The sequence below is a fragment of the Aquarana catesbeiana genome, linkage group LG09 (genome assembly GCF_042186555.1).
Source record: "Aquarana catesbeiana isolate 2022-GZ linkage group LG09, ASM4218655v1, whole genome shotgun sequence".
NCBI lineage: Eukaryota > Metazoa > Chordata > Amphibia > Anura > Ranidae > Aquarana > Aquarana catesbeiana.
The window spans coordinates 156,100,455-156,113,777 of record NC_133332.1 but is presented as its reverse complement, the minus strand read 5'-3'; the positions used below and the strand labels follow the sequence as shown (position 1 = coordinate 156,113,777).

The 13,323-nt window shown below is 43.2% G+C and overlaps 1 protein-coding gene across 1 annotated transcript in view; it reads left to right on the top strand.

The window, feature by feature from the left end:
* Nucleotides 1–13,323, top strand: part of TBC1D8B (TBC1 domain family member 8B) — a 167,827-nt gene that overhangs the window by 138,114 nt on the left and 16,390 nt on the right. The window contains exons 13-15 of the mRNA XM_073599294.1: nucleotides 2,874–2,994; nucleotides 3,112–3,210; nucleotides 4,386–4,454. Coding sequence (XP_073455395.1) covers nucleotides 2,874–2,994; nucleotides 3,112–3,210; nucleotides 4,386–4,454 — 289 coding nt within the window. The remainder of the gene's footprint in view (nucleotides 1–2,873; nucleotides 2,995–3,111; nucleotides 3,211–4,385; nucleotides 4,455–13,323) is intronic.

Below are 13,323 nucleotides of genomic sequence, written 5' to 3'. Positions count from 1 at the left end.
CTATAATGCGAATGAACAAATCTCCTGCTGTGGCTATTGTATTTTGACAGCAGGGCCCACAATCTGTCAAAATACCCATACAGTGATTGCATCTGATTGGATCTAAAATTTTCCTGCAGGCTCCTACGACGACGTGGGGCTGGCAGGTTTACAGAAGGTACAACCATTCTTCTTTTTCTTTTGTAAAGAGGTACAAAGGCACACATGTTTGGAGTCCACCTGGGGCGATAACCCCCTTCCATAGATGCAATGAAGAAATGAGTTTAGGCATAGAAGGATGGATATCCTGTTTGCGGGTTTACCAGGTGAAAATAAATTAAAAAAAGCCTGAAAAAAGAAAACTAATGCAGCCACCTCAGGACTTGTAAAATATAATATATAACTATTTTGTATTTGAGTTTAAATACTTTTTAAAGTTGGTGTGAACGTGGCTGCTAAATACTTGTTGGCCATTAAAATGGAGCATTTTTCTTAAAGTGATTGTAAAGTGTTTTTGTTTTTTTTTTTTAAATAATAAACATGTCATATCTACCTGCTCTGTGCAGTGGTTTTGCACAGAGCAGCCCTGATCCTCCTCTTCTGGGATTCCCCAGCGGTGCTCTCGGCTCCTCCTCTTTTCCTGTGTGTCACTTCCTATGGAGGCACTCATGCGGGCTTGCTCCCAAGCCATGCACTGTGTGTCTAGTGACACACAGTTCAGCTTGGCCCCGCTCCCACCATCACTGGATTTAATTTACAGCAGCAGGTGCCAATGGCTCCCACTGCTGTCACTAAATCCAGTGAGGAGAGAGAGCAGCACCGCTGGGCACAGCGCTGGATCGAGATCAGGCTCGGGTAAGTATTTGGTGGGGCTGGAAGGTTAATACCTTAATACAGATAGAAGGTTTTTACCTGAATACAGAGAATGTATTGGGTAAAAACCTTCAGCCTTTACAACCGCTTTAAGGCTCGGATAATTGTGTTAATGCACACACATTAATGTAGTTTGTTATTTATTTTTTCACACTATTGTGTGGTGCATTATACAGCCAAAATGAATGGCCTTGCAGCATACCTCATCGACAATGACACGGACCCGCTTTTCTGGTGTGACACCGCAGTACAAATTATAGCATTGCTGGGCTGCAGTGCATGTCTGTCAGCAAGATGCATTGATGTAATAGAATTGCATCACACAAATGCAAGTAATACACATGTTCCTGCAATGCATTCATATGAACCAAACCTAAATGCTCTTATCTGGTTGTTCTTAAAGTTGCCTCACTGTGGGGATTCTGTGTGGTGACTGAAAAGAAAGTGTAGGAAGATCTTTGAAAGTGGAATGCAAACAGAAATAAAAATATTTTTTTTTGTGTGTATAGTGCTTTCAAAAGAATACAGTATAGACAATATGACATAAAAAGCTTAATGTACCAAAGCAAAATAGAAGAATATGTTCACCTATTGTCATAGAAAAGGGTAAGTAAATTATAGCCCAGAGAGCCTTACTTTTAAAGCTAAACTCAAGGAAGCCCAAAAATCCTCCCTTGCAGTGGGCTGATGCCATACTGTAAGGGTAAACTGCTCATTAAGGTCTAGTGACATTGTAAAGCGCTTTTAGTTGCCCCATCCTCCGCTTCTTTAGGTTCCAATGTGTTTCTAGAGCAGTCCCCACAGCCTCTTCCCTATTCTCCCACAGTCTAAGGTCCTCTGATGTCATCAAGACCAATGTAGGGACATCGAGGGGCAGTCAAGTGCCAAAGCATTGGAAATTGTCATCTGGCAAACCAGGTAATTAAAACGTATTTTCGCGGCCCCCAAACATATACAAGTAGTTACCCTTTATAGTCTGGGTACAGCCCCACTGAAAGGGAGGGTTTGTAGGTTTCTTGGAGTTGGGTGTTAATTGTTTTTATACATGTGGCCTTTCATTACTTAACCCCCTCAACTTAACATTTGAATTGGGTGCCTCTTCACTGAGCGCATGTATTTATATCAACATCTATATTGTACAGAAGGAACAGCTTTTAGTTGCTCTCTGTGTCCAAAGTGTTTTTTTTTTCTAGTGTTTAGCAGTCATTCTTTCTTTTCTTATTGTTGCTGCCTGTGTGAGAGTATCATCAGGTCTGCATGGGAGCCAAGGCTGTATCTGGTTGGCCTCTGTTTAGAATCATACGGGACCTCAGCCCATCATTTCTGATGGCAGCCTTGGGGATCCTGTTGGAAGCCTTACTGGATTGCACTGGTTCCTGAGTGGGAGTGGAGGGGACCGGGGTGGGGACTCTCAAAACTCTCCGCAAAGAGAAATCATGCATTGTGTGCGTTTGTGGCAGGCCCTGCCTAGCCAATCAGTGTTGGAGCTTCTTGTCTTCTGGAGAGCTGAGGCCCCTTGATTACCTCCCCTTCCTAAATCTACGAATTCCTGGATCGTGCTGCTTGCTATATAGCATTTCTAATTGCGAACCTGAAGATCATTCATTCCCCATGCCCAGCTCTTTGTATTTAGTTGGTATCTCCCCATGTCCATTTGTCACTTGCCTCTAGCTAGCTACCTTTCTGTGCCATTTCCTCTCCTCCTCTTCTTATGCTGATTTGCATACCTTGCTGGTTGACCAGAGATGGAGTAGGGCAGGGGCAGTGCTCTACTGAACAGGGGAAGAGCCAGGGGAGTGACCACTGCACACAGGCACTTACTTGATATGGTCCTATATTTTTTTTCTTCTTCCCATACCCACCTAGTGGTGGTTTTTATTAAGCCATGGTGAGTGTTGGAACATCATTTTACAGTTTTGAACTGAATGTGAAATGCCTCGGGTGAAGTCATTGAGCTGATTTAGAATTTTTGAATATTATAAGTAAGATTGCTTATGAAAATAACATTCAATTTTCTGCAGGTTTTTTGATAATGTTATCAACAAGGACAGCCCTCTTCCTTCATCTGTGCAGCAAGCATCTTCTGCCTGTGAACGAAAAGGCAAAGTGGATATCACAGACCTTATTAGGGAGTCTCACGAGGTATGTTTTCTTCAATTTATTGGCGAACAAATGTCATTGTTGATACATTTATTAAGGTATGAACCTGCCATTAACAGCATGGTTTTGACCAGTGGTAAACATTTTTTACTTTTGTAGAGGTTTGGAGCTATTCGTTATGAGGATGTAGAAAGCATGCGCACCAGAAACTGCCTATATGTCATCCAGACTTTAGAAATGACAACTAAACAAAATGTGGTATGTACTGTATATGCTTAGCACAAGTAATAAAGAGCTTTGTACATTTGTGGTAAAAAATGTAATTAGGTGATGTGTTCATAAACTCATAGATGCACTTTAAAGTTTAAAGGTCCAGGTTTAACAAAACACTCAGGTCTTCTATGTGTGTTGTAAATATTTTAGAACCTTTTTTTTTATAAATTCTTACATGATTTTCGTTCTGGAGATATTGAAGTTTATTTAAGGATTGATAGTAATTTTGTTTTAATATGTATGTAAGTATGTGTGTGTGTATGTGTGTGTGTGTATATATATATATATATATATATATATATATATATATATATATATATATATATATACAAAAAATAGAAAATGACTGCGCCACCCAATACGCTACGCTGCTGACACTACAGTTGGACAAATTGTGTAAGGGAAAGTGGGATAAAGTACAGCGCTAAATGATTGTGCAAACAATAAAATAACAGTACAATATTATGCTAAGATCCAGTGTTTGGCACCTGCAAAACAGAAATAATGTACAAAACAGTGAAAACTCCTAATGTCCATCAAACTTAATCGAAGGAAAACGCGTGCGAGTCCAACCAAGTGTGAATGAACTTTGGGTAAAAAGTTTTCCTTCGATTCAGTTTGATGGACATTAGGTGTTTTTACTGTTTTAGGCCAGTGCAATCCCTTTATAGCTAAACATACATACGTCTTTCTATTTTCCTCACTAATTACTTATCTGCCTACCCTAGTCAGTCAAACAAAAGGAACCAGGAAGATGAATTGTGAGAGTGCTCATTGACTACAATCTATCTGCCACGGTAGAAGATGGTAGTTGTAGTTCATGCATTCACAGATCACTTGTAAATGAATGATGCAGAGAATCCCCAACCCACTGTCATAGGAGGGGATCGGAGGGGCGCAGGCAGATCCTCTTTGGTAACATGTACATGTTACACCCTAAATACAGGTGTAACATGTAACGTATTACTAAAGGTGAACTTGTCCTTTAAACTGCTTTGGAAGAAACAGGACATTTAGTGCAGATTAGCAGAAAACATAATAAAACAAGATCATTTTTCTTTCTGCAAAATTGCTGCAAGCACTAATTAGGAAAAGTCTCTTACTGATTAGAAATTTAACATGGCAAAAATGTATAAAAAACATGATTTTTTTCCCTACAGGTTCGAGTTGTGTTGCAGGATGTCAAATTCAGTTCTGCTGACTTAGAGGAGCTCTATTATTTATTTAAGGTATTTCCAGAAAAAATACTTTTAGCTGTGTCAAGTATTTATTTTAAAATTACATTGTAAGGTATTAATTTTAATTTCTGTTTTTCTTTTTTTTACAAAAAATCTTATTTAATAAGACAAATAGTTTTCTGAAAAGGGAAACAAGCATCCAATGAGAAATAACCTTTCTTTGGTCAAACTATGGTAAAGAGAAATCTGATTGGGTATTCATTAGGTGGATGGTGGCCACCAATTTTGTTCCTCCCTTTCAGAAAGTTTTTTATGGTGTAATAGGGAAAATAGCAGTTCTTCTTATGACAGTGACCTTTTTAGTAGATTTGGGACTGGTCTTTCAGAAGTAAACATTGTACAAATATGGTCGAAATAGGATGTCCTTTTTTGGAGAAATTGGGATAAGGTTAATGGTTCCAAATCTGGGATTTTAAAAAGTTGGAATGTACGGCCTAAGGTGACACAAAATATTGTGCACTACAAAATGCCATGCAGTAAACCATACAACCAATATGTGTGTTTTTTTTTTGTGTGCGTGTGTGTGTGTGCGCGTCATCATAACAGCCGGGTCGAATTTATTTAGCTAATATTAACTAATTAATGGTGACTGTGTTATTCCAAACTAGATTAAGTAATCAGGTGTGATTTTTCTATATTAATTCACTTATCTGTTGTTTATATGAAACTTTTAATTAAAGTTCCACTAAATGATATCCTAATTTTTCAAAGACATACACATCCACTACTTAATGGCCCTATAGTCTATTTTCCAATAAATTGTTTCTTACTGTGTTTTTCTGCCTCCTTATAACATTCCCTGTCATCCCCCACACCTCTCCTTTTCCCACCTCACTTCTGTTTAAAAAAAAAAAGTAGTGTTTTAGCTGTTGCCATGTGCACTGCTGTATGCACGCTACACTTCCCATAGTCCCTAGTCCATCTCAGAGCAACCAAGAGAAGGTGGCTATATTCCTGCATACAGTGGGATCATGGAGACCAAACATATTCTCCATCAGCAGAAAAAAAGATACTCTTTTATGCTGCGTACACACGACAGGTTTTGCCGTCGGAATAAACGCCGAAGGTTTCTCTGATGAAACTCCGACGGAATCCCGCTTAAGCGGTCTTGCCTACACACGGTCACGCCAAAGTCCGACCGTCTAGAACGCGGTGACGTACAACACGTACAACGGGACTGGCAAAAGGAAGTGCAGTAGCCAATAGCTTCCGTCTCGTACTTGCTTCACAGCATGCGTCATTTTTGGCCTGTCGGAACATCAGACTAGCGGGTTTCCCGATAGGAATTGGTTCCATCAGAAATATTTAGAACATGTTCCGTTTCAGTCAGACGAGACATACACACGGTCGGAATAGACGATGAAGAGCTTCCGTCAGACAATTTCTGTTGGACATTCCGCTCGTGTGTACGCGGCTTTAGCGTTAAAGGAGTTGTAAAGGCAGAAGGTTTTTGATCTTAATGCATTCTATGCATTAAGATAAAAAAAACCTCTGTGTGTAGCAGCCCCCCCAGCACCCACCAGTTACTTACCTGAGCCCCATCTCTCTCCAGCGATGTCCATGATCCCCTCAGCCATCCAGGACACTCCTGTTTGGCTGAGACAGAGCAGCATCGCCATTGTCTCCTATGGCTGTCAATCAAAGTTAGTCAGCCAATCAGGGGAGAGAGTGGGCGTGGCCAGGTTGGGGCTCTGTGTCTGAATGGATACACAAAGCTCTGACTCGGCTTGGGTGCCCCCTGTGGCAAGCTGCTGGCTGAGGGGCACTCAAAGGAGGGAGAGGCTAGTAGCAGCGAAGAGGGACCCGAGATGAGGAGGATCCAGGCTCTGTGCAAAACCAACTGCACAGTGGAGGTAAGTATAACATGTTTGTTGTTTAACCACTTGCCGCCCGCCATATAGCAGAATGACGGCGGCAAAGTGGTTTCAATACCCTGACTGGGTGTCATATGACGTCCGCAGGATATTGAACTGCTGCGCGCCCCCGGGGGCACGCATCGCGGCGATAGTTTTTGCGGGGTGTCAGTCTGACACCCCGCAACACCGATCTAGGTAAAGAGTCTCTGACGGAGTCCGTGTCCAATCATGGCTGATCACGATGTAAATAGGAAGAGCCAGAGATCGGCTTTTCCTCATTTGCGTCTGACAGACGCAAGTAGAGGAGAGCCGATCAGCTGCTCTCCTGACGGGGGGTCTATGCTGATTGATTAGCACAACCCCCCCTCGGATCCTACCCAGGACCACCAGGGAATCCGCCAAGACCACCAGGGAATCCGCCCAGGACCACCAGGGAAGCCCCCCAGACCCCCAGGGAAATACTAATCTGTGTCCAGGCAGCTGCAAATCAGTGCCCACTCACAATGCCTACCACTGCCAGTGCCACCAGGGATGCCTATCAGTGCCACGTATCAGTGCCCAGCAGTGCCGCCTATCAGTGCCACCCATAAGAACCCATCTTTGCAGCCTTTCAGTGCCCATCAGTGTCGACTATCAGTGCCCACCAGTGCCACCCATGAGTGCCCATCAGTGCCGCCTATCAATGCCCATCAGTGCTGCATATCGGTGCCATCCATCAGTGCCCATCGTCGGTGCCGCCTTATCAGTGTCCATCAGTGAAAGAGAAAACTTATTTATTTACAAAATTTTTTAACAGAAACAAAAGCAAAACTTTTATTTTTTTTTTTCAAAATTTTTGGTCTTTTTTTATTTAATTAGCACTGAAAAGCTGATATTGGTCTGGGCAGGAAGGTGTATAAGTGCCCTGTATGGAAGTGGTTTAAAAAAAAAAAAAACGAGACTTTACAATCACTTTAAGAATACCTACTTGTGTAGAATATATTTTTTTAAACCAGTGTTTAATGTCACTTTAACCACTTGCTGATTGCCCTATTGCAATTTTACTGTTACGGGGTGGCAGCTGTGTTCCGGATCAGGCATATATACATAATCCTGTACTTCCATCTGCAGGGGGCACACGCGCAGAAGAAGTCGATCTGCAGGTATGGGCACTCGATGTCCGCCGTTACCCGATGATTGTTGGGCATAGACTCAGAACGGAGTTCTGCCTATGTAACCAAGGCAGAGTTCTGTTCTGATGAGGAAGGGATGGATTCTGTGTTCCTGCAAAGCAGGGACTCAGATCCATCTCTTTTTCGCTAGTAAAAACAGTATACATTGTAAGCACAATTACTGGCTAGGAACACAGTTAACCCTTTGATCGCCCTAGATGTTTAATCCCTTCCCAGCCAGTATCATTAGAACAGAGACCGTGCATATTTTTTGGCACTGATCACTGTATTAGTTTCACTGGTTGCCGGAAAGTGTCAGTGTCTAATTGTCCACTGCAATATCCCAGTCCCGCTATATGTCGCTGATCACCGCCATTACCAGTACATGTATTAAAAAAAAATCCAGTATATATGCCATAGTTTGTAGACGCTATAACGTTTACGTAAACCAATCAATACACATTTATTTATTTTTTACCAAAAACATGTAGCAGAATACATATTGGCCTACATTTATGAAAAAAATAGATTTCTTTATCGTACATCATGGGACACAGAGCCTTACGTAATTACTTAATGGGTTATAGGCCACCTTCAGGTGTTGACTCTGGTAAACCCAATCAAAGGAAGTTTACTCCCCTATATAACCCCTCCTTCCAGGAGCACATCAGTTTTTTCATCAGTGTCTAAGGTGTTGGTCACGAGTGAAGAAGTGCTCTGAGGAGCTCCAGGAGGGACCCGTGCTGAATTTAAATTCTTCCATAAAAAGAAGCCAGATCCATCCAGAAGTGGCACTGAGGCCTAAAGTGGATGGTACCTGGGACCTCGTATCCGAAGCACGAGGTTTTGCCTGTAATGCCTCTCTTTGTAGGGCTGGACCCCAGGAACCCAGGGCTTAGGTCTTGTTACATTACCTCAAGCTTCCTGATGGGGTCCTTATACAAGGCCCAAAGCAGTTAGACCCCGTATTTACGGACCCAGTCTTTGAAGGTTTGCTAAACGTACCCGCCGTGATGGGTAAAAGTTGGATTTTCTGTTAATTCAGCAAAATCCTGCGGCGACGACAAGGTAAGGGAAGAAAACTTAGATATTAAAAACATCTATGCATTTCTTTCATTAAGGAAAATATGTTGTCATGCCTTAAAATCTCCACTAGATGGAGTCTATGCACATACCTTACTCTGTTGTCTCACTGTTTGCTCAGTTACGTGTCTGGCTGCTCAGTGTGTGGAAGAAGATTTTTTTGCAAGGTAAAAAATCTACAAAAAATGTCTTGTTTACTTCCCCTGATGGGACCAGAGGGTTAGGGGGACAGCAGCGCTGCACCCCCCTTACATTACCCCCCCCCCCCCGTCATGGGGGATGCGGAAGGTCCCGCTGTTTTATTGCTAATGTCTGTTACTGTGGCTGTATTTTTCACATGTCTGTGCCTCACTGCAGGAGGCTCTGCCACCTCTCCCCCCCTCCCCACGCCGCGCTCAGGCGCCGCAGACATTTTAAATAAAAAAGGGGGCGGAATTTTTTCGGAGGGGGCGGGGCCTAACACAGGTGCCGTGAAACGTCCACGGGGACGCACGGCAGGCTAATAGCAGATAATTATACAGCTGTGTCAGTCTCTCCTCTGCTGATGAGGAGGAAACAAGCTGCCTGCAGGGACACACGAGCTGTGGGACACGTATGGGTTGCAAAACTGGCATTCCTGGTACAGGAACGACACTCTTTTCCAGCACTTGGCTGAACTGTATAGCAGCTTTAAAAAGTCATGACTATTTAAAGCGATTTAGTGCGATGTGTATAGCGCCTCTGCTTTTTTGTACTTAGGACTATGCCTGCCAAAAAAGACACCACAAAAGCCAAAAGAGTAAAGGTTTCACCCCCAGGCATTGGGATTTCCAGCTGTATTTTCCATGCTGTCATCCTCGCCTGAATTACCAATTATGGCAAGCCAGGGTGAGCCATTGGAGCAAATTGATGGTGCAGCTGCCTCTCACATCTCAGCACCTGTATACGTGACTAAAGATGACCTTTCCTCCTCCCTTCAGGATCTGGAAGAAAGATTAGCGGCTTTAATCGCATCCTCCATTCAAATGGATAGGAAGCGTACTCGGTCCCCCTCCCCCGCTTCAGCTTTGCAAGGGGAACAGTGGGCACACTATGAGGTTTTACCCTCAATTGATCAGGAAAAGAAACAAACCGATGATTCTTCTGCTGAGGAAACAATGGTAGATGAACCTTTTTCAGCTTCTCAATCTGAAAAATTGCTGATACAATCTCTTACAGAAATGGTTCGTTCCACTTTCATGCTGCCTCTAGCAGAGTCTCATGAAAACTTAGCTTCTTCCTTAGGTTCTTTTAAAACCTTCCCATCCTTAGCATGCGTTTCCTGCACATGCATTGACTTATTTTTTCGGAATGGGATAAACTGGATTAACATTTTCTCCCTCCTAAGAGGTTTTCAATTCTCTATCCTCTGGATGAGAAATTCTCCAAAAGATGGAAAGTACCAGCAATTGACGCTGCGATTTCCTATGTGAATAATAACTTAACTTGTCCTGTAGACAATGCACAGATGCTTAAGGATAGAACAGATAAGAAGTTGGAATCCCTGCTAAGATCTGCTTTTTCAATAGCAGGTGCTGTCACTCAGCCCGCAGTCACCGCGATAGGCGTCTGCCAATCCCTAAAGGACCAATTTAAATAGGCCCTTAGAAAGCTTCCTACACAACAAGCTCGGGATTTGGCTGAACTACCTAAGGCATTATATTTTGCCATATATGCCATTAAAGACTCTATTCACCAGGCATCCCACCTTATGCTTGTACATATGCGCAGAATCCTGTGGTTGAAATATTGGTCAGCTGAAACACCATGTAAAAACCTCCTAACTGGGTTCCCTTTTCTTGGGGAGCGACTGTTTGGAGAAGACTTGGATAAATATATCAGGACTATTTCTGCTGGGAAAAGTACTTTTTTACCAGTCAAAAGAAAATATAAACGCCCTTCATTTAAACGGGCTCTTTCCCCTGCACCAGAGGCTTCCGCCTCTAGGCAGTGGTGACGGACTTCGCCGTCAAACAGAATCCTAAGGCCTCCTCATGAAGAGGCAACCCCCCTCACCAAGGTGGGGGGAAAGACTTCTGCAATTTTCAGAAGTCTGGAAAAAGGATATTCAGGACAGATAGGTCATTTCCACGGTAACGCTGGGGTACAAGCTGGAATTTCGGGACTTTCCACCGTCTCACTTCCTGAGGTCAAGCGTTCCCAAAGATCCAGAGAAAAAACAGTCTCTGTTTCAGGCACTAGACCGATTAATATCTTAAGGGGTGATCATACAGATACCCACAAAAGAGCAAGGTCTGGGATTTTATTCAAGCCTTTTTTTGGTACCAAAACCAAATGGAGATGTCAGACCCATTCTAGATCTAAGAAAGCTAAATCAATTCCTGAAGATCTGCTCCTTTTGCATGGAGACAATCAGGTCGGTAGTTTCTATCCTTTTAGGAAGAGAACTTCTGGCGTCAATCAACATCAGGGATGCATATCTGCATGTCCCTATATTTCCTGCTCATCAAAAGTTTCTGCGGTTCAAGTTAGAACAGCAGCATTTTCAATTTGTAGCCCTGCCCTTTGGGCTAGCCACAGCACCTCGGGTGTTCACCAAGTGCTGGCCCCACCTCTAGCCAGGTTAAGGGCATAACAATCGTAGCGTACCTAGATGATCTATTACTTATAGATCAATCAGTGACTCGTTTGGAGCAAAGCGTACGCACTACAACCAACTATCTGAAAAGTTTGGGTTGGATTTTCAACCTTGAGAAATCTTCCTTAATACAGCTAATAAGGCTGGAGTACTTAGGTCAGATCATAGACACAGCCCAGGAAAGGGTGTTCTTGCCTCAAGCAAAAATCAATTCCATAAGAGAGCTGGTGTGGAGGGTCAGGTCAAATGGCAATTCTTCCATTCACCTCTGCATGAGGTTGCTAGGAATCATGGTAGCTTCATTCAAAGCAGTTCCCTATGCCCAGTTCCATTCAAGACTTGTTTCAAGCAGATAGGATACTGTTTTGCAACAAACAATTCAAGCTTTAGACTTACCAATGCGGCTGTCCCCAAGAGTGGCCCAAAGCCTCACTTGGTGATTATTAACCCAGAATCTGCTGAAAGGAAAAATCCTTCAGACCAGTCATCTGGAAAGTGGTAGCGACGGATGCCAGCCTTTCAGGCTGGGGAGCAGTACTAGAAAAGACAACTGTCCAGGGTCAGTGGTCAAGAACCGAAAGAATCTTGCCCATCAATATCCTAGAGAATTCGAGCGGTACGTCTGTCTCTAAAGGCCTGGACTTTCAGGTTACGGGATTGTCCTGTCATGATTCAATCCGACAATGCAACAGCTGTGGCTTATATCAATCACCAAGGGGGCACCAAAAGTCTCTTAGCACAGGGAGAGGTGAACCATATTCTAACTTTGGCAGAAAGGAATGTTTCATGCTTTTCTGCAATCTTCATTCCGGGAGTAGAGAATTGGCAGGCGGACTACTTAAGTACCAGCAGTTATTCCCAGGGGAATGGTCTCTTTACCCTGACATATTTCGGGCTGTAAAGATGGGGGACTCTGGACGTGGATCTTCTAGCATCCAGGTTCAACACGAAGTTGGTCAACATTGTGGCCAGAACAAGGGATCCTTTCGCATGCGGAACGGATGCGTTAGTGACCCCATGGGATCAGTTCTCTCTGATCTATGCATCCCCTCTATTCAGTTGCTGCCTCGACTTCTTTGCAGGAAAGAAAGCCGATAATTCTGGTGGCACCAGCATGGCCCAGAAGGTCATGGTACGCAGAAATCGTAAAGATGGCAGTGGAGGGCCCATGGTCCCTCCCACTATGGCCAGATCTCTCTCAGGGACCGATATTCCATTCTTCCTTACGGTCTCTAAATTTAACGGCTTGGCTATTGAAACCCACATTCTAAAGAAACGTGGGCTTTCCAGGTCAGTTATCTCTACCATGAATAATGCTAGGAAGCCAGCTTCCAGAACTATATATTATAAAGTTTGGAAGGTTTATGTTTCCTGGTGTGAATCCAAGGGTTAACACCCTCGGAGATATATCATAGGCAGAATTCTTGCCTTTCTACAATTGAGGGTAGAAATGAAATTGGCCTTAAGTACTATTAAAGGCCAAGTCTCAGATTTATTGGTCTTATTTCAAAGACCTCTTGCTACTCATTCATTAGTCCAGGGCTTTATACAAGGGGTGACATGGCTTAATCTGCCCGTCAAACCTCCCTTGAACCCTTGGGACTATACTTAATTTTGTCTGTGTTACAAAAACAGCCATTTGAACCAATACAACAGATTCCCCTAGTTCTTCTGACAAGGAAGTTGGTATTTTTGGTTGCTATATCCTCAGCAAGGAGGGTTTTCAGAATTGGCTGCTCTTTCTTGTAAAGAGCCATATATGATTTTTCATGAGGACAGAATGGTGTTACCTCCTCGTCCAGGCTTTTTTGCCAAAAGTAATTTCAGGTTTTCCAAAACCATGTTCCAGGGAAGAAAAGTCACTACATTGTCTTGATCTGGTGAGAGCAGTGAAAATCTATTTAAAGAAAACTGCTCAGATTCGTAAGACTGATGTCTTATTCTGCTGGAGGGTCCTAAGAAAGGACAAGCGGCGTCGAAATCCACTGTCGCTTAGTGGATTCGGCAAGTGATAATTCAAACTTATGATTTAAGGGGTAAGATTCTCCCTTTTCAAGTTAAGGCGCATTCTACCAGGTCGGTTAGTGCTTCTTGGGCAGTGCGTTATCAGGCCTCCATGGCTCAGATCTGTAAAGCCACAACTTGGTCTTCAG